The 20120-nt window shown below is 35.8% G+C and overlaps 1 protein-coding gene across 1 annotated transcript in view; it reads right to left on the bottom strand.

Annotated features, from left to right (window-relative positions):
• Positions 1 to 20120, bottom strand: part of LOC134840728 (uncharacterized) — a 486809-nt gene that overhangs the window by 22707 nt on the left and 443982 nt on the right. The window contains exons 11-15 of the mRNA XM_063856739.1: positions 13159 to 13362; positions 12087 to 12674; positions 10307 to 10455; positions 9926 to 10094; positions 1064 to 3146 (exon numbers count right to left, since the gene is read on the bottom strand). Coding sequence (XP_063712809.1) covers positions 1064 to 3146; positions 9926 to 10094; positions 10307 to 10455; positions 12087 to 12674; positions 13159 to 13362 — 3193 coding nt within the window. The remainder of the gene's footprint in view (positions 1 to 1063; positions 3147 to 9925; positions 10095 to 10306; positions 10456 to 12086; positions 12675 to 13158; positions 13363 to 20120) is intronic.

Genomic DNA, 20120 nt, shown 5'->3' with positions numbered 1-20120 from the left:
TATTTCTCATCAAGTAACAAAGTAGTTTCAGCCTAATTTTTGATGAATTGAAAAAGCCAGAAAGACCCGTTTTTGAGGTAAAATTTTGGTTGAGAATTTGGGAGAAAAAATTGCGCTATATTAATTATGATGAAATTCTAAGCAACTTTTGTTCTCTTCACTTTTTGTCGAATTTCAAACCAAATTGCGAAAAACACGTTTGAAATTCAAGTTTTGTTCATTTTGTCCGGATAATTTAAATCAGCACTGTAGCTTTTTCAGCACAAAATGCAGTGAAATTTCATGAATTGCATAAGCAGCCTCGAACCAAACAATCCATTTCATTGAATTATATCATCAGAATTCGGCAAATTTTTATTACCTACTGCTGATAAATAAAAACATAGCCAATTGAATAATGGAAAAGAGTAATGGACGCAACATAAACAAAACAATGACTTAGTAAAAAATCTCAATTTTCGAATTTCAAAGAAAACAATTAATGCTTTTATGCTCTTCGAATTTTTAGAAAAATTTATGACTGGCGCCTTTTTGATAACCTTAACCCATTTTGAGGAAACTGGATTAATAGGTAAAGTTTTTATTCTGCTGGAAATCTAAAAACTAAATTCCACTTTCGAAACAAGAAATTGTTCGCGTTTTTTGCGCCATTTCCACGTTCGTATTTGGAGAGTGCTATTTACGTCACTTCCATCAGATGAATTTCAATTGAACTTAAAAAGTGCATTATACCTAAGTACACCAATATTTTAAGACTTTTTCCTGAAAAAAAAAGCAGCAAGACCTGTATAAGTCTTCACTACGTCCATTACTCTTAAAAACACGGTTTGAAAACAGCCTGTAGATCCCAAATATTATAGCAGTATATATAAAAGAATATCTGATGTCTTTGCACAGAGGGCCAGTTTTCACACAATTAAAAATTTATCTGTCCAATACTGGCATGAAATTTTCTGGGAGAGGTAACACAGGGGACACGAGTTCAGATACGAGTTCAAGCAAAGTTCAATAACTACCAAAATGGTCAACTGAAGAAAAGGAGGCAGTTACTCAACCAGCATACCTAGCTGCTTCGTCTTCAGCGCTATCTTCTCATTCAAATTGGCCAATTTTACAGCATGCGACTGCTTCAACTTCTGAATGTGTTCATTCAAACTCTCCTTTTCTAATTTCACTTCTTCAAGCTCTGCTCTCAATGTTTTCGTCTCTTGTTCCGACTGTTCCAGTTTCTTCCAAACACACTCCAGCTGGTCGTTCGTCTGACCGAGCTCGTCGAAAGCGGCCAGTTGGAAACTTTTTGTCGTCTTCATTTCATCCTCTGATTCCACCAGCTGCTGCCTCACACTTTCAATCTCGGAATTCTTCCTCAAAATGAGTTGCTCCATCTCCTTCTTCTTCTCTTCTCCCTCCAAAACACGTTCTTTTTCCACTTTCTCTAAATTAGCTAGAGCTTCTTCCAAATCTGTTTCGAACTGACGAGCTCTTTGTTCAAAGAAAGTAACCATTTGATCAACCTCTGACTTCTCCGTTTTCAAACTAACTAATTCGGCTTCCAGCTCACATCTGTGTTGTTTCGCCATTTCCACTGAACTCTGTGCATTCTTCAATTGCTCCTTCAACAACTCTACTTTTTCAACAGCCTCATTTTGGCTAGTAACTGCACTTGCCAGTTCATCTTTCAGATGAATGACTTGCTTCTTCAGCTCTTCAATTTGCCCATCTTTTACCAAAATCATCTCATCCAGTTTCCTTTCTTTTTCCGTTAAATTTGCCTCAAACTGTAGTTTCATAGTTTCTATTTCAGCCTCGGCTGTTTTCGCTCTCTGCTCAACATTACTCATAACTCCTTCTAGTTCTAACTTTTCTTTACTGTGAGAAAGCAACAAGTTTTGCATTTGCTTGTCAAACTCTTCTTTCCCATCTTTTAAACTTTCAATACATTTTGGACACTTTTCCGATTCCGTTTCTGATTTGCAGTTGTTCGCTGTTTGTGAGACGTTAAACGACGTGTTGCATTCGGCGTTTATCTTAACAATGTCTCTAATGTTTTGATCGTGATTTTGCACTTGATCTGTTTGAACTTCTGTTTCAACAACATCTGAACGAAATTCGGTCTGCATCGAAACATCAAATTGTTCGCTTTCTGCCAGTCTTTTGTCAAGCCTCTCTACTTTTTCTGTCAAACTCAAATTTTCAATTATTTTTTCGTCCAATCGGTTTTCTAACTGCCCCATCAGCTGCCTCTGTTCCTCAAATTGCGACCCCACAGAAGCATTTTCCTTTTCCTTCCTTACATTTTCCAGTTCAGATCGAAGTTTCACTAACTGCTCGTTGCTTGACTCTGTTTTCTCTTCCATTTCGCAGCGCAATAATTCGACTAACTCGTCTCTTGATTCCACATCGATTGTCAAATTTTCCACAATGTCCTGCAGTTTATTGTGCTGTTCTTCCCAATGGTCTTTTTCCTCTTTCAACACACCAATATATCTGTTCAAATCATCTACTTTAAACACCAGTGCGTCTACTTCTTCCCTCCTCCCATCCTCACATGCTTCATTTTCAAAACGTACAGTTTCAGTTTCAGCATTTTCTGATTGCCTTTTCATAATTTCGCCTGCTTCAAAATATATGCACTCTGTCTGCATTTGAACACTTTCTGTTTGAGCTTCAGCTTCCGCCTTCACCACCTCGTCAAACACTTGGCCTACAATCTGGGAGACAAAACCTTCCACGTGTTGCCTCTCCATTTCTCCAACTTGTGATTGCAGCCTTGAAGTCTCCAACTGGCCATCTCTCAGTTGTAGTTGCAACTGTGACGTCTCTTCTTTTGCATTGTATAAATCGTGCATGGCACTGTGCAAACTATGTTGCAGCTGTTTCACATTCCCCTCTAGCGAATCTCTCTCCGCCTGCACTTGACTGAATCTGTCCGCACACTCTTCCAACTCTGCCTTCAAATGCTTCATTTCGGAAATGACACTGCTCAACTTATCACACTCCTCCGACTTGCGTTCTAGAGCCTCGTTCGCTTCCGCCTTCACTTTTTCATACTCACCTATTCGCTTATCTCTCTCCTGCACATCTTGCTCAAGAGCCAACTTCTCCCTCTCTAGTTCTTCTACCTTTTCTCTCAAGTCGTCCGAAGCCTGAAAGAAAGAAAGGACAGTGAAACATTGACCAGACTCCAAACATAAATTACCTCGCAGCCATCAATTAAACCACAACCATGATTTATTTAATTTAGTCTCACATGTATATTGCCATGCTTAAGCGTTTCTTTGCGACGGTTAGGCGCATAACGTATCTATGCATGGCTAAGCTATATCCTATATTGCCATGCTTAACAAATATTCTTCGAGTTTTCAGTTTATGAACGCTAAGCCAATTTGAAAGCCCGAATGTAAGGCTGCAGCTAGGATTGGCGATATGACCATTGGCGCCAGAAATGCAAATTACACGCTAGAATATCTTTATTTTTGACTTACACAGAGCTAGCTAACAGACATTTGGTTAATAGTTTTCGAACAAAATAAAGGCAACTTGAAACTGTTTGGAAAAATGGCCGAAACTTTATAATTTTTCACTGTGAAAGCACATGAAGACTCAATTTCCACAAGCTGATCTGCGATATTTTTGCTAGTTTATGTGAGAGCCAATTTCGCATCTGGGGAATGTTGGGTTGACTTTTTATGATGAAAATGAGCCAATTTGATAAAATTGGATCAATAGGTAAATTTTCTATTTCGCTGGGACACTTGATCATTAAAATCTACTTTCGAAATTAGAATTCGAGCACGTTTTCGTTGACCTTCACACTTTTGCTGTTCGTGAGAAAAGTTAGAGAACTGAACTAAAAAGGACATCAAAAATCAAACCACCAAAAAGTAAATTTGAGTCTTAACAAACTAAGACTTTTCCCGGAAAATAACAAAAACGAAATCATCACGATCTGCATCAGAGTCTGAACTACGATAAAATCAAATCATTTTTAAAATTCTTTTCTCCCTCATTTTGTTTCCTATTTCCCACTTAGAAATTCAGGAGGAATAACTTAAAGGACAATCTTCCAAAAAGATTTTAAATGATTTTGTGAATTTTAACACTCTTGTACTGCTTATGCAAGCAAAACCGCAAATAATTTTTTAACATGACCAATGATGTGTTTAGGCGGTTTTCCGCGCTGCTCTGTGGTCGAAATAATTAAATTATGTACTTCGTTTCGTCTCTATTCAAGTGAGTCAAATTTAATCCCTTTTAGTAACTCTCATTGGTTAAGCGAATTCCGCGCTACCTTGAGTCTTCACAAAACTGGTGAAAACGGCGTATTATTATTAAGGGTTTAGAAGGAGACTTTCAATTTTTTTCCCATTTGTTAATAAACCAAAGTGAACTACACGAATCAAGAACATCACTTTAAAACTTTTTTTTAGCAAAGCGAAGAAACAAACGGGAATGGTGTTTTATAAAGCATATATTGTTAACAGCAAAATGGAGGGACGAGATTCTAAAAATTTTCAGCTTTTTAGATCAATTTTTCAGATCACTACCACGCAATTTGGAGGAACTCGAGGTAGAAAAACCAATTGGCTCAACGTCCACATATCATCTGTTTAACAGCAAAAAAAATATCTTAATGGCTTAAAAATATCTCTGAAAATATTAGCTTCCAAACGTGAGAAAATAACATTTCTTTAGTTGCAGTAGAGATGAACGAGGTAAAGGTATTGGCATCTAGTCCGCAAAAAAATGAGAGCAAAAAATGATAACAATATCCAAATCTTGTCAGTATACAAAAAACCAAAAACCAGAAAGTTTTAATAACCTGTCTAAACATTCTACCAAACTCCTTAAGCAACGATAGTTTTGAAAGTCTACAAAATTACTTGGTAGAATTATGGCTAGGGCCTGAAAAATAAAATATAGAATGTAATAGTGATCAATTTTTGAGATCACTACTACGCATTGTAAGGAACTCCAGGTAGACAGATCAATTGGCCCAACGTCCACGTATCATCTGTTAAATAGCAACTTGGACTTAAAACATCTCTGACCATAATATCTTCCAAATTTGAAGATAAAAACATCTCTTTAGTTTCAGTAGAGATGAACGAGGTGGAGGTATTGGCATCTAGTATGCAAAACAAATGAGAGCAAAAAAAATGATAACAAAATCCAAATCTTGTCATTAATTTCGAAAAATCAAAAAACCAGAAAATTATAAAAACCCGTGTAAACATTCTACCAAACTCGTTAAGCAACGATACTTTTGAAAAATTATATAACTACCTGATTGGATTATCGCCAGGGCCTGAAAATGAATATCTATAATGTAGTGATCAATTTTTCAGATCACTACTATGCAATTTGGAGGAACTCGAGGTAGAAAGACCAATTGTCCCAACGTCCACAAATCATTTGTTTAACAGCAACTTGCACTTAAAATATCTCTGACAATAATATCTTTTTGAGGATAATAACATCTCTTTAGTTTCAGTAGAGACGAACAAGGTGGATGTATTGGCATCTAGTACACAAAACAAATAAGAGCAAAAAATGATAACAACATCAAAATCTTGTCAGAAATTTAAATCAAGAAACCAGAAAGTTTTAATAACCTGGGTAAACATTCTACCAAACCCGTTAGGCAACGATACTGTTGAAAGCCTACAAAATTACTTGAGACTATCGCTAGGGCCTGAAAATGAAAAAAAAAGAATGAGGTAGTGGTCAATTTTTGAGACAACTACCACGCAATTTGGAGGAACTCGAGGTAGAAAGACCAATTGGCCGAACCTCCACGTATCATCTGTTCAACAGCAGCTTGCTCTTTAAAATATCTGTCAGAAAAAAATCTTCAAAATTTGAGGATAATAAAATCTTTTTAGTTCCAGTAGAGATGAATGAGCTGGAGTTATGGGCATCTAGTCCGCAAAAAAAATGATAAAAATATCCAAATCTTGTCAGTAATTTAAAAAACCAGAAAGTTTTAAAAATCTACGTAAATATTTTACAAGACTCGATAAGCAACGATACTTTGAAGGTCTACCAAACTACTTAAAAGAATTATTGCTAGGGTCTGAAAATGAAAATATAGAATGTGGTGAGTTCATTGTAAATTTCCTTTTAAATCGAGGAAAAGCGAAGAAAAATGAGGTATTTATGGAAAGTTTTGGCATGCTAGAAAACAAAACGGTTCGCCTACCAACAATAATGACAGAATTGAGCAGAACATTAATTGACTTATTTTTCTTTACATCGTATTTCTGAATTAAATTTTCAAAAAATCGGTGTCTGCCCACTGTGTTCACTGAACACATTACTTCTCGAAACTAGAACAAACTGAAGACAAGAGAAATAAATGAAAAAATAAGTTTTCATATACAGCATAAGGTAGTTCATTAAGGAATCCTGAGGACACCAAAACTTCGTCGGGTTCAAGAAATTTAATCCTCTTAAAGCAGTTGATAAATTTTTCAAAAACGATTACTGGAACAAACCAAACGGCATCCATGGATTTACAACAAAACAAAAATACAGCAGCAAAAATGAACCTCCGACAAGTTTTCAGATTTAAAAACAGTAGATGCTCAGAACCGATTTATATCAAGAAAGAAAATTTTAAAAAATTTAATCATCCCAAAAAGCAAAAATAATATCAAAACAAAAGCTTGAGTCTCGTTAAAACTTTCGATATAATGCGAGGCAATATAGAAAAAAAAAACAAGTTTCTAAATAGTTCTGAGAGGAACGCATTACAAATCAATGAGTATTTTGCAAACCTAGGCGCCAATCTTTTCCAAAGCGAATAAACTTTTCAAATAAAGTAAATCGTCGGCGGCAATCAGAGTTTTTGAAAAGAAATTGATAAAACTGAGGACATTGAAAGTGTTCAAAATACTACAGTGCAGACTGTATCAACAATTGAAAATACACTAACAGGTGCCGTAACAGGAACCCAACATAACTGTTTTAAAACCGCAAAATCTGTACCAATCATCGTTTTTTCTTTTCTTGACAATTGGTACACATTTTGCAAACTCAGACTATAGAAAAATTTGGCTCCTACCAGTTCTGGGGAAATTTCTATGGTTTAGTATTTAGACGAGCTCAATCATATCTAGACAACTTTATTATAATCCGACACTCAGTTTGGTTTCAGTACAAAAAGGAGCCGTTGATGCCATTATCGCACTGCTAGATGTTCGGCCTCATTATCAGAGAAAAAGCGAACTCCTCAAAATACGTTTTTAGACCTGACAAAAGCTTTTGATCCGATAAATTTTAAACTTGCCCAACAGAGGTCCTGTATTAAACCTTTTGGAAACTTACTTTGACACTCAAAAAGCTAAATTGAACCCTCAAGAAGATTCAAAAAGCTTCTAAAAACTTGACTTTCCGAATATGCTTTTTTTGCTAAAACAAGTCGTGGCCAGTAGAGCAGAGAAGATTCACTAAATCGGGTTTCTCGATTGAATACTAAACCTGAAAAAAATTGGCACGGTAACTTTCGAGTAGAGTAAAAAAAAACTTCCAAAAAAGGGTCCAATTTTCTCAACTTTTACTTGTTTTAAGGCCTTAACTTTTTCTAAAAACACTGAGACTAGTAATTTTAAATACAAGCTTCCGACAACCTGTTGGTTCGATTAAATCTATGATACTTATTTACGAAGAGTCACAAACCCATACACTTACCCATACAGTAAATAAACCCATGCACTTTCATAGTACCTGTTTTTTTAACAAAAAGTTTTTAACAAAAAGAGCAAACATGCCAAGCGCGACATTTGAAATTGAAATAAGCAACTGAACAGAACTTACGAAGCTGAACAAGTCCAACAATCTTTGAGCAGACACCAACCCCCTGAAACTAAGCTGTAGTACCCGCCCAGTAGTTCAAACTGAAAATTCATGAAATTGAGCATATCAGCTGAAGAGCGTGTTAAGTGAAGAGCATTGAGCATGTCAATTGATTCAACTGATTTTGTTAAACTAGTTGTAAATCTGAAAAAATTCCGATCTACATTCCGATTATTGAACCCACAACAACATATTGTATTCTAAAATGTTAGCACATCCGGCAAACGAAAGACCGAGGCGAAGCTTTACTTCGCAAACACTAGTGTGATCACGACAAAAAGCAGCTCTATAAAGTTGGAAAAATAGTAGAAAAAAGCCTCGAATTAGTAAAACTCAACTACGTTCACCCACGGACGCCTAATAAATCACAAACACTAGCCACAAATAAAGCAGAGAACAGATGCTATAAACTTCCAATACTGCAGTTCGTGATTATAGCAAAAAAGCCATGAAATAAGTAAACACTTTTAATGAACACTTTTATTTGCGAGTTAGGAGAGAAAAAAGAAGGTTCGTACTAATACACTAGTGTAAAAGGGTTGAAAGGAGGGTATAAGGAGGAGTACAGTCATAAATTTTTACTAATAAAACAATCTATTAGATTTAAAAATTAAAAAATGTAACTGTTCTCCGCTTAAAGAGACACCTGAAAAAAACGCCGTGTTTCCCTACTGATGCTCTCCCATAGCGTTCAGATTTTTGTTAACTTATGTAAATAATTATGTATCTAGATGTCGTTTGGAAGCAACTTATTAAATATTACACAGAGGCGAATTTGCACTTCGCATACACAAGCAAACAAATGACCGATAACGCTACTGGGAAAAACTGAATGAGTAAAACTTGGAGTCTACAAAAATTCTTAGGTGACGCACGCCAATTATGAGTCTATAAAATTGTTGAGTGACGCAACCCAATTATGACGCATTACCAGTACGTCATTTTGAAAAAGAAATTTAACAACTAATATTCCTCCATTTATAGAGCGGACGCATCTTAACTAGTATACGAAAAAGTTCATTAAAAACATCCGACCCCGCTTAGATTCGAATCCTCTTATTTTGTTACGGGCCTCCTTCCTTGCCTCTACTCTACAGATTCATGATACCTTGAAGCTAAAGTGCTATTAGTAATATAAATAGTCTGTGTTCATATCCTTAAAATTAGCTGTACTTAACAGCTGGTTATTGATCTTATGCAAATACTGCAATAAAAGAACACTAAAATTTGCGACTTGTTTGGGAAAAATAAAATTTTTATACTATCACACAAGCTTTCTAGAAATCGAACAGGAATTCTAGACAAACATTCCAAGCAACACATTTGAAATCGAAATTAGAAATATAACAATTTTATGAAGCTGAAACAAGGCCGACAATGTTTGAGAAGACACCAGTTGAGCCGAAGAAAAAAAAACGAATTTAAAAAAAAAAGAAAAAAAACTTAAAAAGTTTTAAGTCCCCCTGAAACTAGCCTGTAGTAATTAGTACCCACTTAGTAAATAATACTAACCGAAAAATCTACTATCCGATTTGATAACGCTTGCTAATGGCAAGCGTAACTATACTGTTAAAATTGCTTTCTTTTGGTTTAATTAAGAAATAGCTGGTTGTTGATCAAAATGAACACTTTCAAAGTGAACACATTTTGTCGCAACAAAATTTGTGACTTAGGTTGGAAAAAAAGAAAGTTCATAATATAACACAAGCTTTGGTTTTGTAATTAAGACTATGAACTACCCGAAGACTAACGAATTTCGATGCGATCTTTTTTGTAAAGATCACGCAAAACTTAATCTTGTACACTCTAGAGTATCTACTTTTATATCACAACCAACTAATATCAATTCCCAAACCCAAACCCCCATCCTCCCTTGAAACAACGATTGTATTGCTCGGATTGCCCGATTGTTACAAAATTGGCATGCGGACTAATTAGGGCAAGCAAAACATACTTGGTTTTCATACTGAACCCTGTAAACCCTTGTTTAACCATGAAATTGACGCTTATTTGAGGTGGGAAAAAGAAAAAAGCCCAAATAGATCAGTAATTTATTTAAACGGCTCACATTTTCAAACTGCAGCTTGTGAGACACCTTTCCTTTTTCTTGCCAGCTTTCTTTTTCCTCGTTATTTTCCATCAGCAGAACTGAATCATCCATCATAGTCGTCACTTGACCCCCTCGAGTGAGATGGACGAAAGAAGAGTCCAAATCCAACATACTCGCCACACTGTCCCTGTGTGTGAACACAAATCAAGTACAAACAACGCCAATCATTTTCTTTTTCTTGAACAAAACCATCTAATTTCATTCCAAGAAGATACATGTTTGCAAATGTAAGAGCGAATATGATGGCATAAAATGAGTGGAATGAAAGAACTGCTGGGATGGACTGCAAGGGAAACAAACAGTGTGAACAGAATGTAGTAGAAGTGGCATCTATCTGACCTGGGAGTGGTAGATGTGCGTTCCGACAACTTCTCGTTGATTGTGAAGGCCAAATCGTCCACGATGTCGTAAATCTCAGAGGAGGAGAGTGCGAACTCCTTCTGCAGAAGACACTTCAGTCTGTCTTGCAGTCGAAGAGACTTTCTAGCCTGAACAAAAAAAACAAGACAGTTTAAAGATAACTTTGCTGTACAGACTTGGTACAAATCATACGGCCAAGATTTAGACAATCATCATAACTTAAGACATCGCAATATTTTGATACACAGAGGCGAAGCTGAGCTTCGCACCAAATGCGACACAAGAATTATAAGATTAAAGCAGCATGACGCATAAGAAGTAGCAAGCAAGACTTCGGGCGAAGAAAAAACTGAAAAAAGAACTAGAAACAAAAATTTTGCAGAATGAAAAAGAAAGCTTTTTCATGATTTATTTCGGTTAAGTTTTTTAAGCGACCCTTGAGAGGCTAATAGTGAGCATTCAAAAACATGGAGCCACAGTCTTATCGATCCTTAAAACACAACCCGAAATTTATTGGAAAAAAAAACATTTGGTAGAAAAGCAGACCAAATTACAACCAAAAGCCAATAAGCTGAAAAACAACCGAAACGCACTGCTTATATAGTGTCAACGAGTGCTTTATATGTAGTGAATGCGAGACCCAATTCGTAAACTCAACCGACCGAGTTTAAGTCGACAACCATGAAGCAGAAAACTTGGTAAACAGCACTAACATAACAGAACAAACTAGCAGACATAAATTGAGACGAAAGTCGCTCGAAAAGTTCAAAAGGTGACAATGTTGAGAAAAGCTTATTCTACCAACATTTTCATATCTTTGAATCAATTGGTCTGGAATAGAAATCATTTTTAACAATTTGCATCGGAAAAAAATATTACGTAACAGAAGTCACCCAAAAATGCTAAATTTGAGAATAAAAATCGCATGCGTACCATTTTCGTGTTAAATATCCGACAAAGCAAAATTTTTGCAAAGTTTTAAAAAAAACTTAATTTGTAACATTTCTATCAAAATTTTTCAAAAATAATAGATCAACTATTTCCACTGATGGCCTTAGGGGTAGGAGAAAGCTGAACAATGTCCGTTTGGACTCTTCAAAGTCCAAACAATGTCCGTGCAACGGGAACTAATCCAAAAAAATGAAGAGACGGACGAGCCTTTGTCGTCTCAAGAATATGTGTTACCTCTATACAGATGCGCTGGATAGTTGATTGAATTAATAAACGAACTCAGAAGCCGAAAAATGATTTTAAAAAATTCCTGGTTGACATCAATCGTTATAAAACCAACATAACTTATCGATTAAATACATTAGGAAATTAAGACGACAGAATTAACGCCGAACGACCTCAGTGACAAAAAGCTAGCAAAAATGATCCAATCTGATAAAATATTGATAGGCAACTGTTAACGTAAAAACAAGGCCAGTACAAAAATCAAACTATTATTAACCATGCGTATAAAGCAAAGGGTAGAAAATATACTGATTACTATTTGACCATTCTGTGAAAAAGCTATTTTTGGGGGAAAAAGTGTGGTATCCGATTGCAATACCTTGCTTATTGCAAGGGTAATTAATTCAGTATTTAATACAAAACCAATCATTTTCGCCGCCTGATATTAAATTGATAGACCGCTCAACAATTATCTTACAACATTTGCATCAAGTTCAAAGTTACATTGCCCCATTTCCCATCACATCACATTCCCAAGAGTAGTTTGAGAATATGCAAATAACTTCCTGAAATCGGCACTTACCAAATTGGGTGTGGACAAATTTCGTTTGCCTCCACTTTCAGACACCTTCAACAGATTGCGAAAGGTGCTCTCAGGAGTCGCACCTAGGTTAGTGACGGGGGGAGAAGCTGGCGGCTCCGGCGTGAACGTCTTCAACTCGTCACAGAGAGAAAAGCGAACTAGCTTCCTACTGTCATCTTTGAAGTTGGAAGGCGAAAACATGTTGCGGTCAATTGAAGGAATGAAACCGAACACTGAATCGTTCAAACTTGTAAACTTATTTTTCACCTCTTCCTCCTCATCTTCGTTAAAATCATCGCACGCATCAATTGCAGCAGAGCCATTGGAGTTCATGGCACACTCGCTATCTCGGGGGGCAGTTACACTTGCATCTCGACCACTTAGATTTGAACAGAATTCTGGACCCCCCTTCGAATACTTTGGCTCCAAGCTGTTCCTATCTTCTAGATCCGCTGCCGTTTCTTCTTCTATGCAAGGAAACATCCTTGCAGCAGAGTGGATTGTGCTGCTGCTACCGGGGGGCAGTACACACAAATACTCTTCGTGATCACTACTTGTCTGAACATTTCTTGGCGAGTCAGGCCATGACTGCGTATCAAACAGATGTCCATTTACTGCAGAATATTTAAATTAAAAATGAATTTCAAACAGTAGCGTGCGGGCGGGCGATGCGTGGTTGATTTAGCCAATTTCTTTTTTCAAAGGTTCCCAACTTTGCTACTATTGAACGACAGTCTTTTCTGGCTGGCACTCTAGAAAAATTTTAAAAAGCGCATTCGGCTCCACTAAATAAAATTTAGAAGGCAAAGCACGCGCCGAAAATTAAAACGTGCCAGAAATAGAAAAGACAATTAAAAATGATTAGTTTAGGCTTTCTGTAAAAATCGAACATTTTGAAAACACTTATCTAAACACGAACTACCAACCGTCAAAAATGACTTTTTAAATACTCGAACGCTTGAAATTGAACAGTTTTTTTTTCAACTATTCCCTGCCCTTACATATTTTTTCGTATTCGGATGTTGCATCCTAATGTTATTGTGTTTATGGTTTGCTGTGCAATGGACATCACTGTTAATGTTGTCGTTGTTGGAGCATGGACGGCAGCAGCTGCTGGCAGCATGTGAGATGCGTCATCATAGACGACTGTGGATATTTCACGAGAGGATGACAACTTGAGCAGCTCAGAGAAGTTGGGCACGAAGCTACTCTCTCTTAAGTCACTCACTGAGCTCTTTCTAGCAGTAGCCGAGGGTGCCCAAGTAACACGTCTGTCCTGTTAAATAAAGTTGAAAAGTACCACCAACAGAATGATCAATTAACCAAACAAATTTCTCATCACGAGCAAAATTCGGTTCGCACCAGCGGCCTATTACGGGGTTATTATTTAGTAACAGCTCAAAAACAGATCCTTAGGCTGCTTGAAGTCAGTCGCAAAACTAATGAAGTCTAGCAAAATTCCACCATTAAAATCATGTCCCAACGTATAGGAAAATCCTACGGATGCCGATAGTGCCAACCATTGTGTACTGTTTCTACGACCGTAGGAAAAATCATCAAGAATGACAAACCTAATGCTGCCGGTCCAATTCTTGAAAATGTATTTCTCAATGTACCTTAACAAAGTGAACACATTTGCAGTTATGCACACATAGTAGTAATAACTTAACCATCGGTGATGTCTCCCTGTCTAGTCTTTATCATTGACTTTTATTATATGAATGTCGTGTTTCCGAAAGAGCTTTTCTTCAGTGTGAAAAAAAAAAAAGTTGTAAACAAATATCGACCAAAATCTCTTCTTATTGCTTGAAGTAAAATATGTACCACTGCGTTTAGTCCAACCTTGAAAATGTTCACTACTGTTTTCAATACAATATAGCTTCCATATTAGACATAGCACAATTGATGCATTAGCAGAATTAAATTAACGAATGAGATTAGCGCTATCATTTGAAAGTTACAGCTTCTTTTTAGATTTGAAGACGCTTTCGATACTATTGATCACGACATATTATTCTAAAAACTAGCAAAATGTGGTTTTTGAACTGAATAATTAAACTGATTCAGAACATACTTAGAATCCGCATACAGTGAGTAAGCTTAAGGGTGTTATTTCTGATTGTATGAAATCGATGTGGTGTTCGACAAGGATCAATCCTATGACCTTCATTATCTATCATTTTATTAATGATCTGCCTTTGACGTCTGCAGAGGTTATCTTTTTGCAGACAATACAAACTTAGCAGTAAAATCTGGCAGAGTTGCAAACGTGACAACAGATCTAAAGAACTTGAAAATTTAGCCAATTGTAAACAAATTGGCAGTCAGTTTATCTATATTAATGCAAAAAAAGTTAAATCCATCATTTCCAAGAATTAAGATAACGTTTTCAATTTTATCCGAACTAAATAAGTATCTAACGTGTCTGCAAGTATTTGAGAGCTTTTAATGACTGTAAGCTATCGTTTATCTGACGCGGTGATTAAGTTAGAATAACATTGGAAAACAATGTGGTATAGTATCGAATAAGAGACACTAAGTATCAGGGCGTCAAATACTTGACCACTACTGTAATAAAACTGTCCCTATTCAGCAAAACGGAGTTCTAGATAATGGTGTTTGCAGTTTCATTGTTTTAAGCCCAATTTTCTGATTACAAAAAATGAAATATTTTTTCAGGAAACGGTGATGAAATTTTTGAAAAAAAAACTAACTACTGACGATTTATTAATACCAAGTCTATGAGCTTCTGAAATTTGTCTTCAAGACTGTGAACAATTTACATCTCGAATCTTTGGGGTTTTTGAAAGTTTTTCAAATTTTCGAAGTATATAATTTACCGTCTTTTATATAACCACAATATAGTCCACTAACTACAATATAGTCCACTAACCTCAAATAGCAAACCTGTAGTCGCTCTTGTATCTTCGTGTTGTTCAAACTTTGCTTTATTGGGTGGAGTTTTTTTCGGTTTTTTTCTTCAAATCTTGTTTAACCCATAGGCGAAGCTGCACTTCGCAAAAACTTTGGGAAACACGACCAAAAAGCAGCTTTATTAAGTGACATAAGAAAAGGTAGAAATAAGCCTCGAATTAGCAAAAACTCGGCTAGGTGTAGGATTCGAATCTGCGACCTATTGCAATCAAGATATTTGAGTCTCACGCAGTATCCAACTAGCCACGCAAGCTTAACAACCAACAAACACTAATCACGAAGAAACAGCTACATTAACTAATAAATTGCCAAAGGGAATCATCATAAGAGGCACCAAATACAAAAAAATTTTGCAAAAAAAATAATTTAGAATACAACAAACTGAAGCCATCCACACTAACTTTGCTTGGAACCAATCGCAAAGCATAAAGCCGCATTACGTACAAACTATGCATTTCAAAAAAGCGAGATAAATTGACTTAAAAAATTTCTGAATACGAGTTTTCATTTATGATATAATGTTTGAAACCAATCACCTTTTTCGGAAGATGTGATGTATAAAAGTTAGCTTGATCATGATCTGCAAACTTTTGTATCTGCTTGTCATTAACATCTTTTCCTCCTGCTATTTGTTAATTTTAATGTATTGTTATTCAAACCATAATTGCTTGCAGTATAAGGTGAGGCTGTTGATGGATCTCATGATCGCTTTGTCAGTCATCTCCAGAATTTGTAACATTGTAGAGTTGATCAAACCGTTTCAGGAGAAATTCTTTCCTTTTTCTAAGAAAAAGGTATAAAAAAGTTTTGATAGAGCGCGTTAATATAATCCCTGAAAAGTTAAAAATTTTGCTCTTAATTCAATGCCCAATTGGCGACAAGTCTGACTCCCAAGCGTGTATTCGATAGCTAATTGTAAGATTTGATAGAAAGAATTGATAGCTATTCGAACAATTGAATCAAATTGGATAAAACTCAAATTGCAGGTGCCAATCAGCATGGCGCTTTTGAGGTGGGAGCAGACCGCCCGAAAACACATATACATGTAGACCAAGTACTGAAAAAAACAAGGTGCTGATGAACAACACTGTGCCAATAACGGCGCTGAGGTGAATTTTTGCAATCATCACGAACAAACTATGCATTTCAAAAAAAAGTGAGATAAGATGACTTAGAAAATTTCTGAGCACGAGTTTTCATTATTGATATGTTTTTTGAAACGAATCACTTTTTTTTCGGATGATGTGATGTTTTGAAAATTGCATCATTTGTTTGAACTAGGTACTATTCGAATGTCAAAGCACATGCTATGAAAACGCTCTAAGGGTGCCCCAAAAGTGGCATCAATATTTGCGACTTAGGTTGGAAAAGAGAAGGTTCGTACTCATACACTCGCTTCGCAAGTGTAATGACAACATTGTGGAAGCTGATTAGATTGATCATGATCTGCAAACTTTTGTATCTGCTTGTCATCTAACAAAAACTAATTTTATCGGACTGTGTAGAAAATCATTTAGGATATTAAACTCTTTTCCTGCTATTTCTTAGTTTTAATGTATTGTTAATCAAGCCATAGTTGCTTGCAGTATAAGGTGAGGTTGTTGATGGAACCCATGATCGCTTTGTCAGTCCTCTCCAGTATTTGTAACATTGTAAACTTGATCAAACCGTTTCAGGAGAAAATCTTTCCTTTTTTCTTTTTAAGAAAAAGGTATAAAATGGTTTTCATAGAGCGCGTTAAAATAATCCCTGAAAATTTATAAAACTTTGCTTTTAATTCAATGCCCAATTAGCGACAAGTCTGACTCCCAAGTGTGGATTTGACAGCCAATTGTAAGACTTAATAGAAAGAATTGATAGCTATTTGAACAATTGAATCAAATTGGATAAAACTCAAATTGCAGGTGCCAATCAGCATGGCGCTTTTGAAGTGGGAGCAGACCGCCCGAAGACACGATATAGATATGGAGCGAGTACTGAAAAAAAAACACGGTGCTGAAGAACAACACTGCCAATAACGGCGCTGAGGTGAATTTTTGCAATCATTACGTACAAACTATGCATTTCAAAAAAAGCGAGACAAAGTGACTTAGAAAAATTCTGAATACGAGTTTTCATTATTGATGTGTTGTTTGAAACCAATCCCTTTTTTCGGATCAATTGATGCCTTAAAAAATGCATAGCTGTATTAAATAGTTACTATTCGAATGTCAAAGCACATGCTATGAAAAAGCTGTAAACATGCCCCAAAAGTGGCACCAAGATTTGCTACTTAGGTTGGAAAAAAAGAAAATTCGTACTAAAACATTCGCTTCACTAGTGTAATGACAACAAAGTGGCACTTGATTAGAGTGGTCATGGCAATGATTGTTGATATGTTTTTGTATCTGCTCGTCATTTAACGAGATCTAATTGTATCGGACTGTATAGAAAAAAATTTAGAAAATTAACTCTTTTTTCTGTTGCTATGAAACCATTTTTGCTTGCAGTATGAGGTCAGGCTGTTGATGGATCTCATGATCAAATTGTTCTCCCTCTCCAGAATTTGTAACATTGTAAAATTGATCAAATTTTTTCAGGAGAAATGCTTTCCTTTCTTTTTTTGAGAAAATAGTATAAATTCGTTTTTATAGAGCGCGTTGAAATAATCCCGGAAAATTTAAAAACTTTGCTCTTTATTCCAAGCGCAATGGGCAAATGAGTACAAGGCTGATCACAATTGTGGGATGTAAAAGCTATTTGTGGAATTTGATAGAAAGAACTCATAGCTATTTGAACAAATGAAACAAATCGCAGAAAACTCAAATTGCAGGTGCCAACCTGCATGACGCTTTTCAGGTGCGAGCAAACCGCCCCAAGATACCTTATATGTGGATCGATTATTTAAAAAAAAATTGTGCTGAAGAAATACAACAACAATGTGCCAATAATGAGGGAAATAAAGGTGACCATACGCTGAGAAGTTTTCATGTTGCTTCTGCCGTTGAAAAATCGGAATTAATCGATTCACCAGATATTTGGCCGCAGGCACTTGTTTAGGGAATTTTTCCTGAATGAAGCAGCACGCATTTGGTTGAAAACGTTAAAACCCCTCTGGCTGACAAACAAAAATAAAAAACTAGATTTCTCAAAGTGGATTTCATTAGACGGAAAATAACAGCAATGTCGCATATATTTGGAATTTGTGAAACCTGCATTACATCAAGATTTTCCGAATGGCTAGCTATTTTTTAATTGTCTTCGTGAAAATAGAATTGACGGCGAACCACCTTCAATTGCGGGCCAGTCTTGAAATATATATTTTTTCGACATCTTAGATTGATTTATTTTATATCATTTGAAAATATCAAGCCTTAGGTGTTTTAGTACTTATAAGCTTGATCATCACTTCGATAAAATTATGGCCCAGAGCACTTTCATTCAAAGCAAGCACAAATTACTCACATATCGCAGTTGGAAAAAATATGTTTAACTGAGTTTGGTTAAGAAGAGCTTGAAGCCTCTTTGGAATTAAATATTGGTCTTAGTATTCCTGCGAAGATTTCAAACTTAGTTACTGTTCTTAATGAAACTTTCGAACCAATAACAGATTCCAATGCGCCTCTGAAAAACACAATGAACTTATTCGGAAAGGTGATTTTTTGATACGAAGCTTTCAGTAGTGAAACAGAAACGCCGTTAATTGGATAAAAGGTATCTGAAACAAAAAGTCAGTTTTGATGGATACAAAGAGCATGATCAGAAACGAGAAACTGCTTTGAATATAAGAAAAGAGTAAACTTTCACAAAAACATCAGTGTTATTCAAACAGAGAAAAAAAAACAAAGCTCTTGAAAACTAAGCTGAAACAAAACTGAAGCAGTACTAATTTTTCATAATTGCAAGTTTCTCTGGCCAATGATTTAACTTCTTTTTTATTAACAAAATATCAATTTCATGTACTGAAACCCTAAATTTGAACAATTTTGATCATTTAAGACTTCAACTCAAATTTACATTGAAAGTTTCAGCCAAATTAAACATAAAGATAAATATTAGGCTGTTTTATCAATTTCAAACACCTCATGATGATATTTTTCTAATTGTTACCTTCACAAACTATGGAATTTTTAGAGGGCCTCGGAATAATTAAACTTTCAAAACATGTATTGAAATTGGAGTTTTTCCTGATGATCTTAAAGATGCAGTTATAATTGCGAAAGAAAATCTAGATCCTGAACTTCTTCCATCGTACCGACCAGTATCTAATCTTTTAACTCTTGCAACTAGTAGAAAAGGTAACTAATTTGGGTATCATGAATGGTAGTCAGTCTGCATATAGATCGAATGCTTCAACAGAAACAGCATTATTAAAAACGTCATATGATATTTGTTAAGCTTAAGAGGCAAATCATTGCCTGATATTGATTGGTCTAGAGTTATCAAGCGCAAATGATACACGGGATGATCATTTACTCAGAATCTTGAAAAAGTATATTGGAACTTCTTTTAACCCCTGCCGAATTAGTTCACATCGTATGTCAGTAATCGTTGACAGAAAGTTTACATTGAATCAAAATTTTCTGATGGAACATATGCTAAGCATGGTGTTCCTCAAGGGTCGATCTTAGAACCCCTTTTACGTTGCATTTCTTTTACCTCTTCGAGATATCTTCTTAAATCTCTGTTTACTCTGAATCATACGCGATGATACCTCAATCTATTTTGACGGGAAAGTTCATTCCGTTATAAGTGAAGTGCTCATTAATACAAAAAAAAACTTAGCTTGGTGCTGAACCCTGATTAAACTGAAAAGTATTATCTGGTGAAACGTAGCGCGAAGAACACATCGGGAACTTTCTTTTTCGGTTAATATGAAAATAGAGTGATGAACGAATCACAATAGGGGGTAGTAATTGATATGAATTGGAATGCGGCTACTCATACTAACAGGTTAACACATACATGTTACTTCGTCTTACGCAAGTTAAACAGTCTTGACCACTACTTGGACTTAAATACTCGTGTTTTTTAATTAAAAACAGTTTTTACAGAACCTGGATTATTAGAATTAGCTGTTTTTGGGTTTATCTGAAAAATTGATCAAAACAATATAAAAAA

Source organism: Symsagittifera roscoffensis, chromosome 2 (assembly GCF_963678635.1).
Source record: "Symsagittifera roscoffensis chromosome 2, txSymRosc1.1, whole genome shotgun sequence".
In the NCBI taxonomy this organism is placed as follows: domain Eukaryota; kingdom Metazoa; phylum Xenacoelomorpha; order Acoela; family Convolutidae; genus Symsagittifera; species Symsagittifera roscoffensis.
Note: the sequence above shows the minus strand (reverse complement) of the source record. Positions and strands in the feature narration are given on the sequence as shown.